Source organism: Amblyomma americanum, chromosome 6 (assembly GCF_052857255.1).
Source record: "Amblyomma americanum isolate KBUSLIRL-KWMA chromosome 6, ASM5285725v1, whole genome shotgun sequence".
In the NCBI taxonomy this organism is placed as follows: Eukaryota; Metazoa; Arthropoda; class Arachnida; order Ixodida; family Ixodidae; genus Amblyomma; species Amblyomma americanum.
In genome coordinates, this window is record NC_135502.1 from 175061704 (window position 1) to 175082138 (window position 20435).

The 20435-nt window shown below is 44.3% G+C and overlaps 4 protein-coding genes across 4 annotated transcripts; 2 read left to right on the forward strand and 2 right to left on the reverse strand.

The window, feature by feature from the left end:
- Positions 1-279: 279 nt before the first annotated feature.
- LOC144095614 (uncharacterized) lies at positions 280-1509 on the reverse strand. The gene is made up of 2 exons (XM_077629285.1): positions 1293-1509; positions 280-671 (listed from the first exon to the last, which is right to left on the reverse strand). Exons 1-2 carry the CDS (start codon positions 1453-1455, stop codon positions 280-282), a joined length of 555 nt encoding a protein of 184 aa, XP_077485411.1. The 5' UTR covers positions 1456-1509.
- Positions 1510-5294: 3785 nt separating this feature from the next.
- LOC144095615 (uncharacterized) lies at positions 5295-6524 on the forward strand. The gene is made up of 2 exons (XM_077629287.1): positions 5295-5511; positions 6133-6524. The coding sequence occupies exons 1-2, from the start codon at positions 5349-5351 to the stop codon at positions 6522-6524; spliced, it is 555 nt and encodes a 184-aa protein (XP_077485413.1). The 5' UTR covers positions 5295-5348.
- A 3801-nt stretch (positions 6525-10325) lies between these two features.
- Positions 10326-12727, reverse strand: LOC144094183 (uncharacterized). The gene is made up of 3 exons (XM_077628101.1): positions 12566-12727; positions 11654-11852; positions 10326-11353 (listed from the first exon to the last, which is right to left on the reverse strand). The coding sequence occupies exons 1-3, from the start codon at positions 12725-12727 to the stop codon at positions 10833-10835; spliced, it is 882 nt and encodes a 293-aa protein (XP_077484227.1). The 3' UTR covers positions 10326-10832.
- Positions 12728-13118: 391 nt separating this feature from the next.
- LOC144094184 (uncharacterized) lies at positions 13119-19600 on the forward strand. The gene is made up of 4 exons (XM_077628102.1): positions 13119-13348; positions 13503-13677; positions 15309-15425; positions 17333-19600. The coding sequence occupies exons 1-4, from the start codon at positions 13119-13121 to the stop codon at positions 17483-17485; spliced, it is 675 nt and encodes a 224-aa protein (XP_077484228.1). The 3' UTR covers positions 17486-19600.
- The last annotated feature ends 835 nt before the right edge of the window (positions 19601-20435 follow it).

Below are 20435 nucleotides of genomic sequence, written 5' to 3' on the forward strand. Positions count from 1 at the left end.
TCCTTGTGAACGACTATGGCACTCTCCAATTTCGGCCAACGACAGATTTCCTTTTGGCCGCTTTTAGGCTACCTCCCTTTTTTACTGATTGATCTTTTCCATATTATATTTCTTTGTGCTGTTTATACATGTGCAGTGTGTTAAATAAAGAACATTGTTTTTAAGAAACTGAAGGAATGAGCATATACTGTACGACTGCATCAAAATAACGACAGTGTTTGTAATTATACACAGAAGTGTTCCCAGACAAATATGTACAACTAAACTTTATTTTTCCATTTAGCGCTGCATTGCTTCTAACTGCTTTTTCCGAATTTGAATGTCGAGAGAAAGCAGCTTGCGCTGCATTTTGACTTTTAGCCGCTGCTCAGCCAGCTGGCTCCTGCGGAGTTGCACATCGAGTTGGTGCAGCTCTTCCTTGCGCCGCTCCTCAGCTTCAATAGCCGTAATTCTGGCGGCTAGTTCAGGAGCCAGCGTCCGCTCTACCGCAGCAACACGGGGGCCACCTGCCCTCGTGCGAGCAGTTTGTGTTGGTGGGATGCCTTCAGATGAGCTCTGATTTGGCACGACCACTGTTCGTCTGCTTGCGTTGAGGCACTCTTCCTGAACAGGAAGTTCATCCTCGTTTATGGGTCGGCTGTTCAGCAATGGTGACTGTGCAGGAACATCATCTGTAAAAACATGTGCATACATACAATGCCTTCATGAGAACTCTGCAATGCTGTGACAATATTGGTGGACTCTTATGCCTACATACAGACTACTGTGATATGACACGCAAAGAACAAATAAGACCATGAATAGAGGCTATTCAGACCATAACAGAGAACCAAAAACATCCTTTACATGGTCACGACTATTGTAGACATCTAAAAATAAACTTATCAACATATATGTGACGTCATGAAAAATGGACCCAGCAGGAGCCCGTCAAGAAGTACTAATAAATATGTGGCCCCGCTTGCTTGAGCACATGCACATACAACGAGCAGAAAATAACTAACGTCTGCTGCAGTGCCGCTCGATCGCTGAGCACCAGTTGCGGATTGAATCAGGGATGCTGCGGCCACATATCGATAGGTGCGAGATGTGTAAATGCCTGTGTAATGCGGCATGCGGCATGTAATGTGGGCGCTAAAGAATCCCTTGCAGTTGAAATTAATCCATAGCCCTCCCCGACAAAGTCTTTCTCAGCCCAGGCGCAGGTTTTGGACTTGATGCACGAGGAAAACTAACCGTGACAGTTGTAACTAGTATTTAAAGAGGGCAGCCTTATTTACTGGAAAAGTCACCTTGGCTTGTTTCGTTGCCATTTACCATGGCCTCTAATAGTGCAGCAGGTGGCAGGGACAGCACTGCCTCGCCGACGTGGGCTCCGTCACTGTCAAATGGGTTTGGCAGTCTTGTTGCCATATGGTCAGCAACTGCGCCAACCAGTTCCGTAGCCGGACTCATTGGCCGGCATTCGAGAGTACCACCACCTGCACCAAAATTCTTAATTGTGCATCTCCCACAGCACCATCCGTGCAGTGAAACACACTGAAGTGAGGTGTATATTGTACGCAGCATGCAATGCTTGAAAAAAAAAAAGCTAACCAGAACAGCACAAACCAGCAATGTATTGCTCAAAAGTAGTTCGAAGATTTTTCACATTAAGAAAAATTAGAAGATTGCACATACATCTGCTTATGAGCGGAAATTCGAAAGCCTGTTTCCTCTCTTTCTTCCTCTCTTTCTCCCTCCGTTATATCTTGAAAAAAAAAAGCTAACCAGAACAGCACAAACCAGCAATGTATTGCTCAAAAATAGTTCGAAGATTTTTCACATTAAGAAAAATTAGAAGATTGCACATACATCTGCTTATGAGCGGAAATTCGAAAGCCTTTCTGTTTCCTCTCTTTCTCCCTCCGTTATTGTAACTTTTTATTTTGTTTTCGTTACTAGAAATTGTTTTTATTTCAGTTAATTTTTCTTTTTGTTTTTTATTACTTGTTTTCATTTTTTAACTTCAGTTTTTTATACTAAGTAAGCCTTCTCGTGCATTTACATCGTTTTTCATCGAATCAGTCACACAAAACCTGCTTCAAAGACAGCATTTATTTTCATTATTTCAACTTAATTAACTAATTACAATTAATCAAAAAACTTTGCCCATTTCAAGATCTACTCGCACACTGCCTAACTCAAACTTTTGCATATTTATCTCCACAGAACGACATAATTGCGCGGACAGAATTTGCGGACACGTTTTGCTGAGGTGACGTAACCATATAATTTTTTCGCATTAGTAAGAAATAACGTCAAATTGTTAGGATTAAGATGATGCCTGGAGATGAAACGTGCGAACATGCAGGAAAATGTATGGGACAGTTTTTTAATGTAAAACTGTTTCGCTCACCTGTCCGAAAGATTTCCCTATTTTCTTCGGACTTCTTCCAGCGTCACTTCATATTGTCCCACAGTTTCCGTAACTGTGCTACACACACAGTGCGTGTGCCGGCCAAGCTATTATACTCTTCGCAAAGTTGAGCCCAGGCTTCGTCCTTTGCCATTTTCGAGGTGTCATCTGTTCGCTTGTTTTCGACAACGTCCCGATACTTCGCCATTATGTTTCTTAACACGAGGCGTTCATCTGCGGTGAAAATGAACCGCGGAACTGCGGGCCGTTTCTTGGCGCGCTGGGAAGCGTCCGAAGCAGATGCCGACGGTGTCGTATCGAAGTCCGATACCTCATCATGGTCGAACATTGTGCACGCAAAAAAAAGGAAGGGCAGATACAAAAACACCTAAACACACACGAACAGTCGAACACGTGCAAGCACAAACACTGCAACAAAGCTGCACGAAGCGAGTCGGGAGCACAACAGACGAGAAACACGCGGCGAGCAAGGAAAAAAAGGGAAGAGGGACCGTAACAAAAATGCCGCGCCGGGCAGCTGCGACTGCTGCAGTTGCCAGACAGGTAAAGAAAACTGGTTATTTCTTCTAAAAGTACACGTTTTTTTATAGAAAAACAAAAAATATGCAGTTTATTTGTTTTTAACTTGCAGTTTACTGCTAAAATAGACAAAAGGATTTCTATATTATCAATTAGGTGGTGTTCTGTTTGCAGGAATTTACAATACTCTCAACACCAGCAGTTTCTTTCTCGTCCTCGAAAGCACTGGAGTGGAGGAGGGCAACTCGGCCAGCTCCTCGATGGAGGAATGTCCGAGGTGTGTTCAAGAAGCGCGACTGCTCCTCGGGCCGAGGATGAGCGCTCTCCTCCACTCCCAGGAGTGGAGGCGCAGCGTCCAGTGGAGGGTTGTTTGTGAATACGGCGGTAAATGTGTGTGTATAGGTGCACACAGAAAGCCGTTCAAGCATCCCTGGAATACCTTATATTTGTGTAGTTTTAGATGAAACCTGTTATACCTGATAAACAAAGCTATCGAAGTGGTGTCCAACTTAATTTGCTTAAGCTTGCTGCATGACAGGCTTACCGCCGTATTCACAAACAACCCTCCACTGGACGCTGCGCCTCCACTCCTGGGAGTGGAGGAGAGCGCTCATCCTCGGCCCGAGGAGCAGTCGCGCTTCTTGAACACACCTCGGACATTCCTCCATCGAGGAGCTGGCCGAGTTGCCCTCCTCCACTCCAGTGCTTTCGAGGACGAGAAAGAAACTGCTGGTGTTGAGAGTATTGTAAATTCCTGCAAACAGAACACCACCTAATTGATAATATAGAAATCCTTTTGTCTATTTTAGCAGTAAACTGCAAGTTAAAAACAAATAAACTGCATATTTTTTGTTTTTCTATAAAAAAACGTGTACTTTTAGAAGAAATAACCAGTTTTCTTTACCTGTCTGGCAACTGCAGCAGTCGCAGCTGCCCGGCGCGGCATTTTTGTTACGGTCCCTCTTCCCTTTTTCCCCTTGCTCGCCGCGTGTTTCTCGTCTGTTGTGCTCCCGACTCGCTTCGTGCAGCTTTGTTGCAGTGTTTGTGCTTGCACGTGTTCGACTGTTCGTGTGTGTTTAGGTGTTTTTGTATCTGCCCTTCCTTTTTTTTGCGTGCACAATGTTCGACCATGATGAGGTATCGGACTTCGATACGACACCGTCGGCATCTGCTTCGGACGCTTCCCAGCGCGCCAAGAAACGGCCCGCAGTTCCGCGGTTCATTTTCACCGCAGATGAACGCCTCGTGTTAAGAAACATAATGGCGAAGTATCGGGACGTTGTCGAAAACAAGCGAACAGACGACACCTCGAAAATGGCAAAGGACGAAGCCTGGGCTCAACTTTGCGAAGAGTATAATAGCTTGGCCGGCACACGCACTGTGTGTGTAGCACAGTTACGGAAACTGTGGGACAATATGAAGTGCCGCTGGAAGAAGTCCGAAGAAAATAGGGAAATCTTTCGGACAGGTGAGCGAAACAGTTTTACATTAAAAAACTGTCCCATACATTTTCCTGCATGTTCGCACGTTTCATCTCCAGGCATCATCTTAATCCTAACAATTTGACGTTATTTCTTACTAATGCGAAAAAATTATATGGTTACGTCACCTCAGCAAAACGTGTCCGCAAATTCTGTCCGCGCAATTATGTCGTTCTGTGGAGATAAATATGCAAAAGTTTGAGTTAGGCAGTGTGCGAGTAGATCTTGAAATGGGCAAAGTTTTTTGATTAATTGTAATTAGTTAATTAAGTTGAAATAATGAAAATAAATGCTGTCTTTGAAGCAGGTTTTGTGTGACTGATTCGATGAAAAACGATGTAAATGCACGAGAAGGCTTACTTAGTATAAAAAACTGAAGTTAAAAAATGAAAACAAGTAATAAAAAACAAAAAGAAAAATTAACTGAAATAAAAACAATTTCTAGTAACGAAAACAAAATAAAAAGTTACAATAACGGAGGGAGAAAGAGAGGAAACAGAAAGGCTTTCGAATTTCCGCTCATAAGCAGATGTATGTGCAATCTTCTAATTTTTCTTAATGTGAAAAATCTTCGAACTACTTTTGAGCAATACATTGCTGGTTTGTGCTGTTCTGGTTAGCTTTTTTTTTTCAAGATATAACGGAGGGAGAAAGAGAGGAAGAAAGAGAGGAAACAGGCTTTCGAATTTCCGCTCATAAGCAGATGTATGTGCAATCTTCTAATTTTTCTTAATGTGAAAAATCTTCGAACTACTTTTGAGCAATACATTGCTGGTTTGTGCTGTTCTGGTTAGCTTTTTTTTTTCAAGCATTGCATGCTGCGTGCAATATACACCTCACTTCAGTGTGTTTCACTGCACGGATGGTGCTGTGGGAGATGCACAATTAAGAATTTTGGTGCAGGTGGTGGTACTCTCGAATGCCGGCCAATGAGTCCGGCTACGGAACTGGTTGGCGCAGTTGCTGACCATATGGCAACAAGACTGCCAAACCCATTTGACAGTGACGGAGCCCACGTCGGCGAGGCAGTGCTGTCCCTGCCACCTGCTGCACTATTAGAGGCCATGGTAAATGGCAACGAAACAAGCCAAGGTGACTTTTCCAGTAAATAAGGCTGCCCTCTTTAAATACTAGTTACAACTGTCACGGTTAGTTTTCCTCGTGCATCAAGTCCAAAACCTGCGCCTGGGCTGAGAAAGACTTTGTCGGGGAGGGCTATGGATTAATTTCAACTGCAAGGGATTCTTTAGCGCCCACATTACATGCCGCATGCCGCATTACACAGGCATTTACACATCTCGCACCTATCGATATGTGGCCGCAGCATCCCTGATTCAATCCGCAACTGGTGCTCAGCGATCGAGCGGCACTGCAGCAGACGTTAGTTATTTTCTGCTCGTTGTATGTGCATGTGCTCAAGCAAGCGGGGCCACATATTTATTAGTACTTCTTGACGGGCTCCTGCTGGGTCCATTTTTCATGACGTCACATATATGTTGATAAGTTTATTTTTAGATGTCTACAATAGTCGTGACCATGTAAAGGATGTTTTTGGTTCTCTGTTATGGTCTGAATAGCCTCTATTCATGGTCTTATTTGTTCTTTGCGTGTCATATCACAGTAGTCTGTATGTAAGCATAAGAGTCCACCAATATTGTCACAGCATTGCAGAGTTCTCATGAAGGCATTGTATGTATGCACATGTTTTTACAGATGATGTTCCTGCACAGTCACCATTGCTGAACAGCCGACCCATAAACGAGGATGAACTTCCTGTTCAGGAAGAGTGCCTCAACGCAAGCAGACGAACAGTGGTCGTGCCAAATCAGAGCTCATCTGAAGGCATCCCACCAACACAAACTGCTCGCACGAGGGCAGGTGGCCCCCGTGTTGCTGCGGTAGAGCGGACGCTGGCTCCTGAACTAGCCGCCAGAATTACGGCTATTGAAGCTGAGGAGCGGCGCAAGGAAGAGCTGCACCAACTCGATGTGCAACTCCGCAGGAGCCAGCTGGCTGAGCAGCGGCTAAAAGTCAAAATGCAGCGCAAGCTGCTTTCTCTCGACATTCAAATTCGGAAAAAGCAGTTAGAAGCAATGCAGCGCTAAATGGAAAAATAAAATTTAGTTGTACATATTTGTCTGGGAACACTTCTGTGTATAATTACAAACACTGTCGTTATTTTGATGCAGTCGTACAGTATATGCTCATTCCTTCAGTTTCTTAAAAACAATGTTCTTTATTTAACACACTGCACATGTATAAACAGCACAAAGAAATATAATATGGAAAAGATCAATCAGTAAAAAAGGGAGGTAGCCTAAAAGCGGCCAAAAGGAAATCTGTCGTTGGCCGAAATTTGAGAGTGCCATAGTCGTTCACAAGGAAATTGACAAAATACTAGTTGTGAAGGGTGTCACGCAGGGAGACACATCTCCAGTACTATTTGCCACGTGCTTCCAGGATATTTACAGAGAACTAGAGAGGAAGCAACTGTAGATGAAATTTAATGGCGAATGCCTCGATATTCTGAGATTTTCTAAAAATATTTCACTGCTAAGTAGCTAAGGACAAACTTCCAAGCATGATCGAAGACAAGCAAAGGAAGCAGAACGGTGGTTGTAAAAATAATATTGACATCTCCAGTAATGTTAACACTCGGAACGGAACAGCCCACGAGAGGCAGCAAAGCATTGAAAGTTGTAAGGTAAATGCATCTATTTAGAGCATAGTGACCACAGATCTGCACCACACGTGTAAACTAACTAGGATAATAAGAATGATGGTGCAGCGCATTTGGCAGGCACTCTCCAGCCATGAATGGCAGTTTACTAGTATTCTTCAACAGCCATATCTTGTGGGGCAAAGCCTTTAACCTATGGGGCCGATACAGTGCAGAACTACAAAAAGGAAAATGATAAATGTAGTGGTTAAAATGCAGAATGAATGAGGGAATAAATGAGAGTTGGTGACATCCTAGATGGAATCAAGAAGAAATGGGCATGGGCAGGGCATGTAATGTGAATTCAAGATGAATGTTGGGCCATTGGTAACAATGGATCCCAAAAGAAGGCAAGCATAGGAGAAGGCGGCAGAAAGTAGGTGGGCTAATGAGATAAGGAATTCTGCCACAACAAGGCGGCCGCAGCTGACACAGGACAGGGTTAATTGGAAAGATACAGGAGAGGCCTTCGTCCTCCCGTGGACGAAGTTCAGCTGATGATGACATTAAATTGCTATAAGAAATAGAAAAAAGAAATAGGCAAAAACAATGCAAATACCATAAAAGTAACGGTTCTTTAACACTAGAAAAGTATTGTGTACATTTGCCGAGAAGGTAATTAGGACACCTAACGGAATGATCTGGCTATAAGCCCCACCCGAACATGAGAGCAATTCACTGTGTTGGCAGAAGGCTGCGGTGGCACATGGAGCTGCTGGGGTTGCACGCTGGGCTGTGGCTGCTGGATAACGGGGAGGGCCACAGCAGGTGGCTCCGGGTCCTTCCGTAGAACGGCGAGGTTGTGAAGGGCGCCGCAGGCAGCTATTATAACTGCTGAGCGCTCAGGGTAGTTTTGGAGGCCCATATCTAAGCATGGAAAGCGGCGCTTCCAAACTCCAAAAGCCCTCTCCACACTGTTTCGGGTTTTGATGTGGGCCGTCTGATACCTGCGTGAAAGACGAGCAGTTTGAAGTAAAAACTTGTATAGCTGTGCTAAACTGAAGAGCACAGCAGTCTGCGCATTACATTCTCAGTGGCCCCATTGCAGCTACTAATGAAGCTTTAATTACATTTGCACGCCTCGGGAAATATTAAGTCATCTTCAGGGGCTGTGTCCGTCAACCGGTGGCAAATGAATTAAGTCTGAATGTTGAATTTGTGTTGAATTTGATTAGAAAAATGGGAAAAGCATGGGAAAATTAAGTGTTTCGGTAACAAAAAAAATGGAGGATCCACTCTTTGATGTAAAGAGTTTACAGAGCAGAACAGCAGCAAAAGGAGATGACATTCGTACATTTGTGTTGCCTTCAATCAAAGAAGCTGTGGTGTATAAGTTCCCTCTTGTACTTACCTGCCCTCTGGGGTATTTGGTGGGTTGGCATCTGCCAGAGGTGTCATTAAAAATGACATGCAGGGATAACCTGCGTCTCCCAGTAGCAACCCGGGAACTCTCTTCGTCTCGTAGAGGACTCGTGCACGGCTGTTATCAAAAATTCTGCTGTCATGGACTGATCCAGGCCAGCCGACGACCAAGTCGTAAAATTCCAGTCTTGGCCCCGTTATTGCCTGAGGATAAAATATTATGTCTCTGTCATGAAGATATTCTCAGGAAATGAATATAAATTTTTGTGGCTACATGTCAAATCACTGTACTCTTCAGCAATTAATATCTATTATATAGCTTAGGTTCTATGTTTTACAAGCAACAAGAGCCAGAAAAATTAGCACATTCATTAAAACGGCGCAAATTGTTTGCTTGCAATGCGAGTGAAAATTTGGTGCTTCATGTAACAGGAACGCTAGGTAACATACACGGTATTTATTAATTTTTACCCTCAAGGTCATGCAGGCAGAAAGAAATGTAAAACAAGCAACGTGAAAAACAAATGACTCCTCCTACATATACAATGTTAGCTAAGAAATAGAGAACAAATTTATTAGTGGATACAGAAGTGCGCAAGCCAAAATATTGAGGCATAACTAAAATATTGTACAAAAATATACCTGCATCACTGATATATTGATAGCACAAGTCGCTTTGCACATAAATGGAGTTTGCGTATACTTAGAAACAATAATTGAACCAGACCCTCCAATCTTGAAAAGTGATGCAGTGCAGGTTCAAAGCACTGCAAGAGATCGATTCTTTTTTTGCTCAATGTTTACATGAACATTATTTGAATAAGACGACAGCTATGATGGGCAATGTGAAGGAAAGCAGCCCTTATGTTTGTTCTAAATATCAACACGCGTTAATATGATATAATGTCACCTAGATCGCGATAAAGTTTTGCAAAAAGAAAAATGGGCTCACCTGCACATTGATCGAAAAGTAACCTTTTCGGTTGCGGAATACTTCTCCGAGTTGACCGCCAGGAGACTTGATTCGGATGTGGGTGCAGTCTATGCACCAAGTCACCCCAGGGAAACGGCCAAGGCGGTAGAAGGCCGTCGTATCCGCTTGGAACTCGGCCGCTGTAGCAGGGAACTTCACAGTTCGCGGGAACAGATGTGCCGCGATCAGCGTTGATATTCGTTCCACTGCACGGCACACCGTCGGTTGCGAAACATTTATCAAGTCACCGGTGACGACTTGGAATGTTCCACTTCCATAAAATCGCAGCGCAACGGCCAGCTGAAGCATCGGTGGCAGCGGGTGACCGCGATTGCTGACGCTTTCTTCCATGGGCAGGCACTTCAGGAGCTCTCGCACGGTGTCCTTCGTAAACCGGTACCGGGATAAAAACTCCCCATCGCTGAAATGCTCCAGCGGGTTTATTCTATCCCGCAAAGCCCGCCATGGCACAACTGCAGCTTTGCTATCGTCGGCGCCATCGTGAAACAGTTCGTCCACACGTAGCAAATGTTCGGCGAGCGAGCCGGCAGCCATCTTGACACTGTTGAGGGGGGACGCTTCGGTTGAGGAGGCGTTCAAGGTAGCAACAGCGCCACCTCGAGATTTTGGAGGAAACCGTGGAGGAGTTCCTCCGTTCGAAGGCCGGTAGGAGTGGAGGAGGGTTTAAGAAGCACGAAACCGGCTTCGAGGAGCAACTCGAGTGAAATTTCAAGTGGAGGTCTGTTTAAGAATACAGGGGTTAGTCATTAACCCTTAGATATTGAAATTAGTGCAGTAAAAAAATTAGTTGCATTTCATTTTTGTTTCCACACTGCTAAATTAAGTATCACATGTCAGTGCTCATTACTGCATTGGTTTTAGCTGCAAGAGAACTACACTGCCTGATATGTAAACAACAGGCCGCATTTGTTTTTGATGAAGCCTTACCTATGACGGAGCGTGTTGTAATATCATAGTCCAAACCAGGTGTCAGTTGGATTTCGTCCAGCATTAGAACCGCATAACGCTCTTCATTGTGGAATGTTGCCACTTTTGATGCCAAAGCTGGAAAAACTTCTTCAAGGATACCTAGAATGGCAAGAAAAGAGCCTTTTATTATGTTTGATAGCTTTAACATTAGTTCAAGGGTATTGTAGAGAGCATAATTACAGTGTATCTTTGCTGAAAAACGTGCATGCTGGAATGATCACTGCTAGTTTTCTTTGAAATTCAAAATTACAAGTTTCAGCCCAGTGTTTCAAACAACCTCCCTTGTCACTATCAGAGCATTTATGAAATCTTTTCTAAAATGATGAGTGCAAGCCTTCTGCTGCCGCCTAATATTTGTAGCTGTACTTGCTATGTGATCATCGGTGAAGTCAATAGCTTGTCCTGAGTTGCACCTGCAATTTGGAAAATGTTATTATAGAGCTGCAAACATTGCTGCATACCTGGGGTAAACTTGATGTCTTCAATATGCTTCTGAAGTGTGCGTTCAGCAGGGAGCGGCCAGCCATTACCTCTCAGGTACTCATAACCTCTTCCCCCACAGGCAAGTCTGACCTTCAGAGACTCCTGAATTGTCTTCTGAGTCCATGATGACCCACTCATTGTTCCCTTTTGCAGGACAAGGAGCTGGTCTTCTGCAAGAAGTCCATTAAAAGAACTTCTCAGGGCGTCACACTCCATTTCCGCCCTTGTACGCTTTCTTCTTTCCAAGTTAAGTTGGCGTTTCAGTACGTCAACTTCACTGAACATGTTGGGAGGTGCATCCTCTTGAATATCAGAGGTTATGGGCACTTCTGTTGCCACATCAGCAGATTCATCATGATCATGTGGCTCTTTTGAAGACTTGAGTCCATCTGCTATGCTGTCAGCAGCTGCAAAAGTTTTCATAGCAATTTTTTGGTTTCCAACACTTCTTGTACCAACATATCCAACTGCATTACTTGTAGTGCTACACTTAAAAGGGCAGTGTTAATGAAATAATTGATGTTCCTCTGTTTGGTCACCGTATCAAGCCATGATTCAGATCGTAAAAAAGTTAGAAGATCAATACCAGTTACATTCAAGTACGAAATTGTCCATTTTGCATTACATGTGGCTACATGATAACTGACCGACAAAGCACTGCTGCAGTGTATGTATGAAAAACACATTTTGATTAGGGGGAAAATTACCTATTAGCAAGTTTTCCTCTTCAGGTTCAGCCTGTTCTTCAGCCAAGTTGTTTGCTGGTGAATTAGGAAGGCGGGCGAATGGTGGATTTCTGATTTTTTTTGGCACACGGTGAGAAAAAATACTTGGCACAGCTTTGTGCTTTAGCCTCTTCTTCCCATCCACTCTAGCCTTCTCAAAGTCTTCTGCACAAAAGTGGTCCTGCAAATGTTGTATGGTTAGAAGTGTGATGCTGGTCACCCAAACGCCGGGCTGCCCAAGGAGGCTCCCAGGGCTTTTTGAATGAAGCTTTGTTTCAGACATGTGAAACAAGAAAAACATGGAAGATAGCTGCAATAACAAGTTTAAAGACCAACTCAAGAGACAAAGAATACGTTAAAAAGGTTTAGAAGTTTACGCAACTAAAATAGCTCATTTGGGTGCAAACGCGCACGTGGCCGCAAATACGCAGCTTTAAGGATTGCTAACATTTAACTCATGTCTATTTTTCTACCCATGCCAACAACTGCACAGAAAGCGGCCGTTATGCGGACGCATGACATGCACTGACGATGTTTTTATTGACTGTGATCGTCACGGTCTGCGAAAAACAATTAGGTGCCATGGATCGAGTGACTCGAGGCGAGAGCGCGCTCACGTGCGCGGAGAAATCATGCGAGTACGTGGTGCACGTGAGGACGCGGAATTCTCGCGTGGCAAGTGGACTCTAGACACGTGTTCCTTCGCGTGCCACGAGCACGGAATAATCGCGTGCGATGAGCAACAAACGCGAGCACGTGTACCCACGTCAAGAGTGCGAGGCGCTAACGATTTCTGTAATGAACTCCTATTTTCGTAGCATCGCTAACACCGCGTGCACTTCGCTTAAATATCTTCTAAAACAGTGCCGAAAAGCACAAACAAGGTGTACTTACCTCGCACACGCCGGTGTTTTTCGTAGGCTTGAAGTTCTCCCGGCCGATTCTGTGTAGCCACGCAGAACGACGCTTTCGGTCATTTTTCCCGGTCGGAATCGAGAAAAACGTCATTCCAGACTCGGTTCGATTGCTGCATCCGAAGGCGCAGCAGCCAGGCATGATTCCTTGCAGTCAAACACGAGTGCGACAATCAGAAAACAAGAATCGTAGGGGACCTGCGATGTCTGCGCTCTAACTCAGCCGGCCCGCCCGGCGCTTGGAAGGTATATGGCAGCCCAAGGTCACGTGGTACGGTTGGGCCAATGAACGCGTCGGCGGCGAGGGGCAAACGAATGCGGTACTCTGAAGTTTTTCCAGTGACTCTATAGAGGGTCACCTGTCAGCGCCACCATACGGCGGACGCGCGCTCTACGGCGGGCAGAAAAACCCCTGACGCTTCAGGCATGTTCTTCAGGAGGCATTGGATCAAGCCACCGCACATGGAGGAAAGAAGGAAAAGAGGAGAGGCTGCTACGTCACATTTTTTGAAGCCGGAAGCGAGGGCTCCGCCATGACACTTGGCCGTTTTCTCAGCCAATGGCATGCGAGCGCCGCGAAGATCAACGCGAGCGGCGCGAGCACACGATTTCGCGCCGCGCCAGGCTGTCGGCAGCTGTCAGACACGGCGGAAAGTGATACTTCTGCTCCCATTGACAACAAAGACGCTGCAATGCCCAGCTGCTGCGTTCCTGGGTGTCGGTCGCGCACGCCAGGACAAGAACCGGGCGTCACTTTCCACACGTAAGTATACTGCATTTTGTTTTCGTATTTAATTGACTGCGTAATGAGTAAAATGCATGCTCGCAGAACATAACGCACGACACGGCGTGAACGTGGTATTCGTACCGCCCCGGCCTTATTGGTGGCTCTTTGTCCGAGTGCAGTTTTCAAACAGGTTTCCGAAAGATCCAGAGCGAAGGAGGCAGTGGACTGAGGCCGTTAGACCAGGCCAAAGAGACTGGGAGCCAGCAAAATGGACCTGCGTATGTTCAAAACATTTCCTGCCCGAGCACTTCGATCGGATGTTGCCGCTCGTAGTTCGTATGCGTGCGGATGCCGTCCCCCTTCAGGTGAGGAACCACCTTCTATACATTCTCAAGAGATTGGAAAGAAATGCTCTTATTGAGAAGGTGCTTTATTATAACTTGACTGCATAAACATGCGTTCAATATGATGTTTTAGGTGTTCGTGCAAGAAATGGAACGATTTGTGAATAAATGGCTTTAGCTGGACGTTATGATCGAGTAGCGCGGCTACAGTACTCCCGCACTGATAAAAAGTAATTGTGTCATTATACTCCTAAACTGGCTGCGGTTTATATATGGCTCTGGTGAAATTCTGCTTACTGTACATGATAATTTATTTATTTATTAGCTTACGCACTCCATCATTAGAAGAAAATAAAAAAGAGCATCGAGCACACCACAGTTTTCCTTGGGGCATCATTTCTATTTAATTATTACTTGTAGTGTGCAAATGTTTGCGCCTAGCAGTAGGCGGTGCATTTTTTGTTGTCATCTCGGCCATAGCACCTGGGAAGTGTCACTGAGAGAGCACTGTAATTCCTTAAAACTATAGTTCGTTTACAAAGGAAATCACAAAGAAGTTCCATAAGGCATAGAGCACCGTACGTATTTGCTCGCGTGATTTGCGCACGTTTTTTCTTTAATTAGGGCTCCAAAAAGAGGGTGCGCAATTTACGCGCAAGCGAGTTATCCGAACACGTCCTAAAAAAAAGGTTGGCACCCCTCCCCCCATGGCAACAAGGTTGACACGTCCCCCTTCCCCACGCTATAGCTCCCCGCGGGGTGGCATGACATGACGGCACGTGCTTAGCTCAAAGCAATAAACGCGCAAAGATTCAATCGCGAAGTCAGCCGTGGGAGGAGATAACGGGCAATAAAACGGGGCCCTTGCGTGTGGCCCGACTGACTAGCGGCAAACCGTATAGCAAACGGTACGGTAGAGTTTTGGATTCGGGCGCGCGCGCAACTGTTCGTCCGGGACAGCGACCGCCAGCGCGAGCAAGCCGGGTAAACGGCACAGTTCGCACCCGCGTACATGCTGATGGTCTGGCTCAGCATAGTGCGCAAAATGTGCGAGTAGTTTTTTTTTTTTTTTATCGGGTTAAAAGTTTGAAACTTTTTGGGGTGCACAATCTATGTGCGGGCGCAAATTACGCGAGTAAATACGGTAAATGTCATACACATAAGGAAAAGGGGAAGCATGAGACAAAGAAAAAAAGACAAAACACGGGCAGAAAGCTTGGCCAAATGTTTAGGGCAATCCCGTTTTCTTTTGCGAAGTTTCTGTGGAAACAATTTATAGCTTTCCTTTTGCCGCATAGCTGCACTTGGGTGGATGCCAATGAGTATAATTAGCTCCCTTATTATACAGATACGGCAGTTCTGCATATATAATTCCTCATACGCATACCATACACACTTCATGGGGTATAGCTGGGTGAGCCTGAGAAGAGACACCCCACTCTCCCTTCTCAAAAATATGGTAGACCTGCTGTACTAACAATGCATTTCTCTGCTGATGCTTTCTTAAGAAATGGGTGCACTCTCGCCCACTGGCTGTGTTCCATATTGACAGTCTCAGATTGGTACATCTGTCTGTTGAATTACATGCATCTTTTTAGCTAAGGCTGGCGTTCCACTGCGAGCATGTAATGCACCTCATTATTCATTTACAGCAGGAACCCCTTTCACAGCAGCCAGGCGATGGCACAACTGTTGCTGCCACTGCTCAGCATGGCGCCCAGCAAGCACTAACACAAAGTCACACATCTCCAGCGTCTCCACTGCAACAGGTATTTTCAAACAGCACTGTTTTGTGACTACTACAGCTATTCAAAGCATCACAGTGGCTGTGTATATGTTGGAGTAGGAGCTACAAACACTGCTTCCTGGCACGGGCTCACCAGAAGATTTATCCGAATCCCATGACACACTAGTCATAATATTTCTTAACCCTTCAGACAGCACTCAAAACAGTCTTAAAGTGTGATGCTCCACCTCCATCTTTCACTAAGTGCTTAAAGCTGAACACCTTGTATGCTTGGTACATGATGTATGCGTTAACAGACAAAGAGGGCAATATCATTAGCAATATGGATAAGATATCAAATATCCAAAGAGACACAAATCTATGCAGTAGCCAATGCAATCAGAACGTTAATGAGAGAAGCCGCAGCGCACAGCAATGGGACATCCCATAGCAGTAAGAGAAGAGGAAGTAACGGAAGCCTTAGTAGGAATGAAAAGCGGGAAAGCAGCTGGTGAGGATCAGGTAACAGCAGATTTGTTGAAGGAGGGAGGGGAGATTGTGCTAGTAGAACTAGCCATCCTATATATGCAATGCCTTGTGACCTCGAGAGTACCAGGAGCTTGGAAGAATGCTAACATTATCTTTATAAAGGAGACGTCAAGGACTTGAAGAATTACAGACTGATCAGCTTACTGTTCATTGCCTACTAAGTATTTGCTAAGGTAATCGCTAATAGTCAGGACAACCTTAGGCTTTAATCAACCAAATTAATTAGGCAGGCTTTCGTAAAAGGTACTCAACAATAGATCATGTTCACGTTATCAGTGAGTGATAGAGGAATGCACAGATTATAACCGACCCCTATATATGGCCTTCATTGATTACGAGAAAGCATTTAACTCAGTGGAAATCTCAACTGTCATGCAGGCAATGCAGAATCAGCGTGTGGAAGAGTGTTATGTGAAAATATTGGAAGATATTTATAACGATTGCACGCCTACCATAGTCCTCCATATAGTCAGCAATAAAATTCCAATAAGGAAGGGTGTCAGGCAGGGAGACACGATCTCGCCAATGCTATTCACTGCCTGTTTACAGGAGGTATTCCGCGGCCTGAAATGGGAACATTTGGGGATAAGAGTTAATGAAGAATACCTGAGTAATTTGCGATTCACTGATGACATTGCCTTGCTAAGCCACTCAGGACAAGAACTGCAAAGCATGATCAATGAGTTAGACAGGCAGAGCAGAATGGTGGGGCTAAAAAATAATATGCAGAAAACCAAAGTAGAAACAGCAGTTCGCAATTGGTAGCGAGGTGCTGGAAGTAGTAAGAGAATATGCCTACTTAGGGCAGGTAGTGACCGCTAATACAGATCATGAAAGGGAAATAACTAGAAGAATAAGAATGGGTGGAGCGCATATGGCAGGTTCTCCCAGATCATGAATGGCAGTTTACCATTATCCCTCAAGAGAAAAGTCTACGACAGCTGTATCTTACCGGTACTCATCTATGGGGCAGAAATGTGGAGGCTAATAAAGAGGGTTCAGCTTAAGGACAACACAGTGAGCTATGGATAGGAAAATGACAGGTGTAACGTTAAGAAACCAGAAGTAGGCAGAGTGGATGAGGCAACAAACGTGGGTTAATGACATCCTAGTTGAAATCAAGAGGAAGAAGTGGGCTTGGGCAGGGCACGTAATGCAAAGGCAAGATAACCGCTGGTCCTTGAGGGTAACAGAGTGGATTCCAAGAGAAGGCAAGCGTAGCAGGGGGCTGCAGGAAGTTAGGTGGGCGGGTGAGATTAAGGAGTTTGCGGGAATGCGGTGGCCGCAGCTGGCAAAGGACAGGGTTAATTGGAGACATGGGAGAGGCCTTCACCCTTCAGTGGGCGTAGTCAGGCTGATGATGACAATGATGACATTCCTCCAAAATAATTTTTTTTACAGGCACCTATGGATGTCGCTGAAAGCCAGGAGACTTTGGCAGGCCCATCACAACAGGTATTTTACAATATGCCATTTTGTGACTGCATCAATTCGAAGAACAACAGTGTCTGCGTTTATGTCGCAACACGAGCGACCAAAAACAGATTTCTGTAACAGAATGCATCCTGGCACTGGCTCAGAGGAAGTTTTCTCTGAATCGCCTCAACACATTAGTCATTTTTTATAATCCTTTTGACAGAACTGAAAACACAGCCTAGCAGTGTGATGCTTTTCTATTTTTCAGTAGTTGCTTAGAACTGAATACATCTTATGCTTTGGTAGAAGCATATTTCTCAAGAATAAAATTTTTTTTCACGGGCACCTATGGATGTCACTGAAAGCCAGGAAACTTTACCAGGCCCATCACAACAGGTATGTTACGATATACCATTTTGTGACAGCAACTGCTAGAAGATTGACAGTGTCTGAGTTTATCTCGCAGCACGAGTCACGAAACGGGGGAATTTTTATGTAAAAGAAAGCTTCCTGGCGCAGGCTCAGAGGAAGTTTTGACCAAGCCACCTCAGCACACCAGTCATATCTTTATTCCTTCAGACATAACTCAAAACGGTCTAGTAGTGTGATGCTTCTCCACTTTTCACTAGGTGCTTAAAACTGAATGCTTGTTATGTCTCGGTACACACACATTTCTCCTGAACAGGGCCATCTCAAGCCTTTCAACTTACACCAGTAAGTTTCATGTCGTCCTGTGTGGTTTCCATCCAGGTTTATTCACTGCATGAGGTAGGATGTCGTTGCAATTCTGCAATGTAAAGTGCAGTAGAACCTGCAGTTGTTTGTCATGCCCCGTGCTTACCGGAGACAGTAGCAGAGTGCAGTAGGTTCTGCAAAGATCCTTCATATAGGATGGTACCTTTTTGTGAAACCACATAAGCACATTAGTAACTGCCACAATATTCTTTCATGTGCCTTCATTGCTTATGTTCGTTACACAAATCAATATAGTCATCTCGTCAGAGTTCCACTACAAATAATCTGTCATTATCAAGAAAAATTTGGCTATGCAAGACATACTCCACCAGGTCAGTGATATCTTTTCTACAAAATCTTCTCACGTTATTCCAAACTGGTTTTACTGATTTTGGACAAGGTCATTGACAGCTATGTAGAAAGTATTCGGTGCAAACTGGCATGCGTGCTACATGAAAAATTTGTACTGTCATGTTTTCTTCTTTTTCAGTTGTTCCTTGTATAAGTTTTCATGAAATACTTCTTATATGGGTACATGCCAACCTCTTTAACGTCAGTTCCAGTGGGCATTCAGAAAAGGAAATTGCACGACACAAAATTTAATGCAATAATTTTTAAAGCTGTATGCATTCACGCTTCTACACAGTTGTGCTATTAACCCTGCTTTATTTCTGCAACACTTTGAGTGTATAATAAAAATAAAATGTGTAGACATATAACATTACCTTAACATGCTAGGTGATATGAGTTTAACAATGTGCGAGCGTTTTTCTTTTGCAGTGACATCGAAAGGCATTGAGTACATATGCACTGAAGCTGTTGCGTGGCCCAGTAGTGGGCATGCAGAGTAATTTTGTGATTAGCCTCATGTCCTGCTTTCCTTCTTATGCCTTGATGCATGGCGGAGGAGAACAGAGCAACAGGCATTCTAAGGTGGGCTGCATTACTAAACAGTTTATCTTATGCAGGAACGTCCGACTTTGCCAACTGCCCCAGCCTCTGTTGGGATGCCACGAAGAAGGAGGCCAGCAATGGTAAATGGACCTGTCAAATGTGCCTATTTCTGAAGCAGAATTCAACACCATGAATGTCAAATGCTTGTGCATATGCCAAGAGTGTATTTGATAGCGTGAGTGGCCCATCCACAGCATGCATTATTAGCATAATCTTTAACACAGCATGTGCAGGCACCCAGACTGTGTGAATGGACTTAGCTTGATTTCGCCGTGGCAATATTTACTAATATCTACTAACTGATCTGCATGGTATATTGTATGCAATGATGAATCAATAAACCAATGAATTTTTATGTGTGTGAGTGGCCTGCATATCAAGCTGAGGAGCACATTATGGAATCTTCTTCTTGAACACCTCTCCATCTACCAGAGGAGAATCGGTGAGTCACAGCTTCATTTATTGATCTATTCAAGTACCCTAAGGGTCCACTAGGGGCATTACATAGGGGGAGATGGGGGGGACTCAAAGCGGAACAAAATTGTTTCAAAAACAAAAAAAGCAGCGTAGGTACGGCACTCAGGTGCAAGTCGAGAGACATCATCGCTAAGTAAATATTCTTACGAAAATTCACAAAGAAAAAATAAACAGCAGGTGCGAATTAGTCATCTGAGAAATCCAATTTTGTTACTGAAAGTGTGAGGAATCCATATAAGAAAGTGATCCTGACTGAAATAACAAAGACTCTGTTATCATGGCAATCCTGGAAGGGAAATCATTGCATTCTTTCATCATTAAGGTTACAAGTGAATTTTTGTACTTTTCCATCTGGACAAAAACGGTTACCCTTGTAGGCATTACCGGCTTGATGCGAGGTGAGGTGCTAGTAAAATATGTGACAGGGCAAATGATCTGTTGCTATGGTACAATGTGCGAGGAAAAGATGATCAAGTGAATTTTCTGTGCGTTGTGAGTGATGGCATGCTGAGCATTTCCATCAGAGGTGAAACACTTTGATATTAAAGTAGGACGAGAGGATTAACTGAGCTCCTTCATTCTTCTTTTAATGGAACATTCAGAGTGCTTTGTGTTTTATATGTGCACACTGTTGTAACTGTGGTATGCAAGGCTTGGGTGTGCATTGTTCTAATGATGCATTGCATTTTCTATCTCTCTTCATAGGAGGACACACCCGAAAAAGCTTACTTGAGAGCAAGGGCTGCATGGTTTTCTGCAATGCATGCTCAGTCAAGAAAAAGCATAAAAAGGCTGCAGCAGACAAGGCGGAGACTGCAAAAGAAAAATGCGGAACTAAAATCTGTTCTGTCAGCTTTAATTACGGAGAATATCCTCCTGACAGAGCAAGTGTCTGTTTTAGATGGCCTGGGTAAAGTAAATA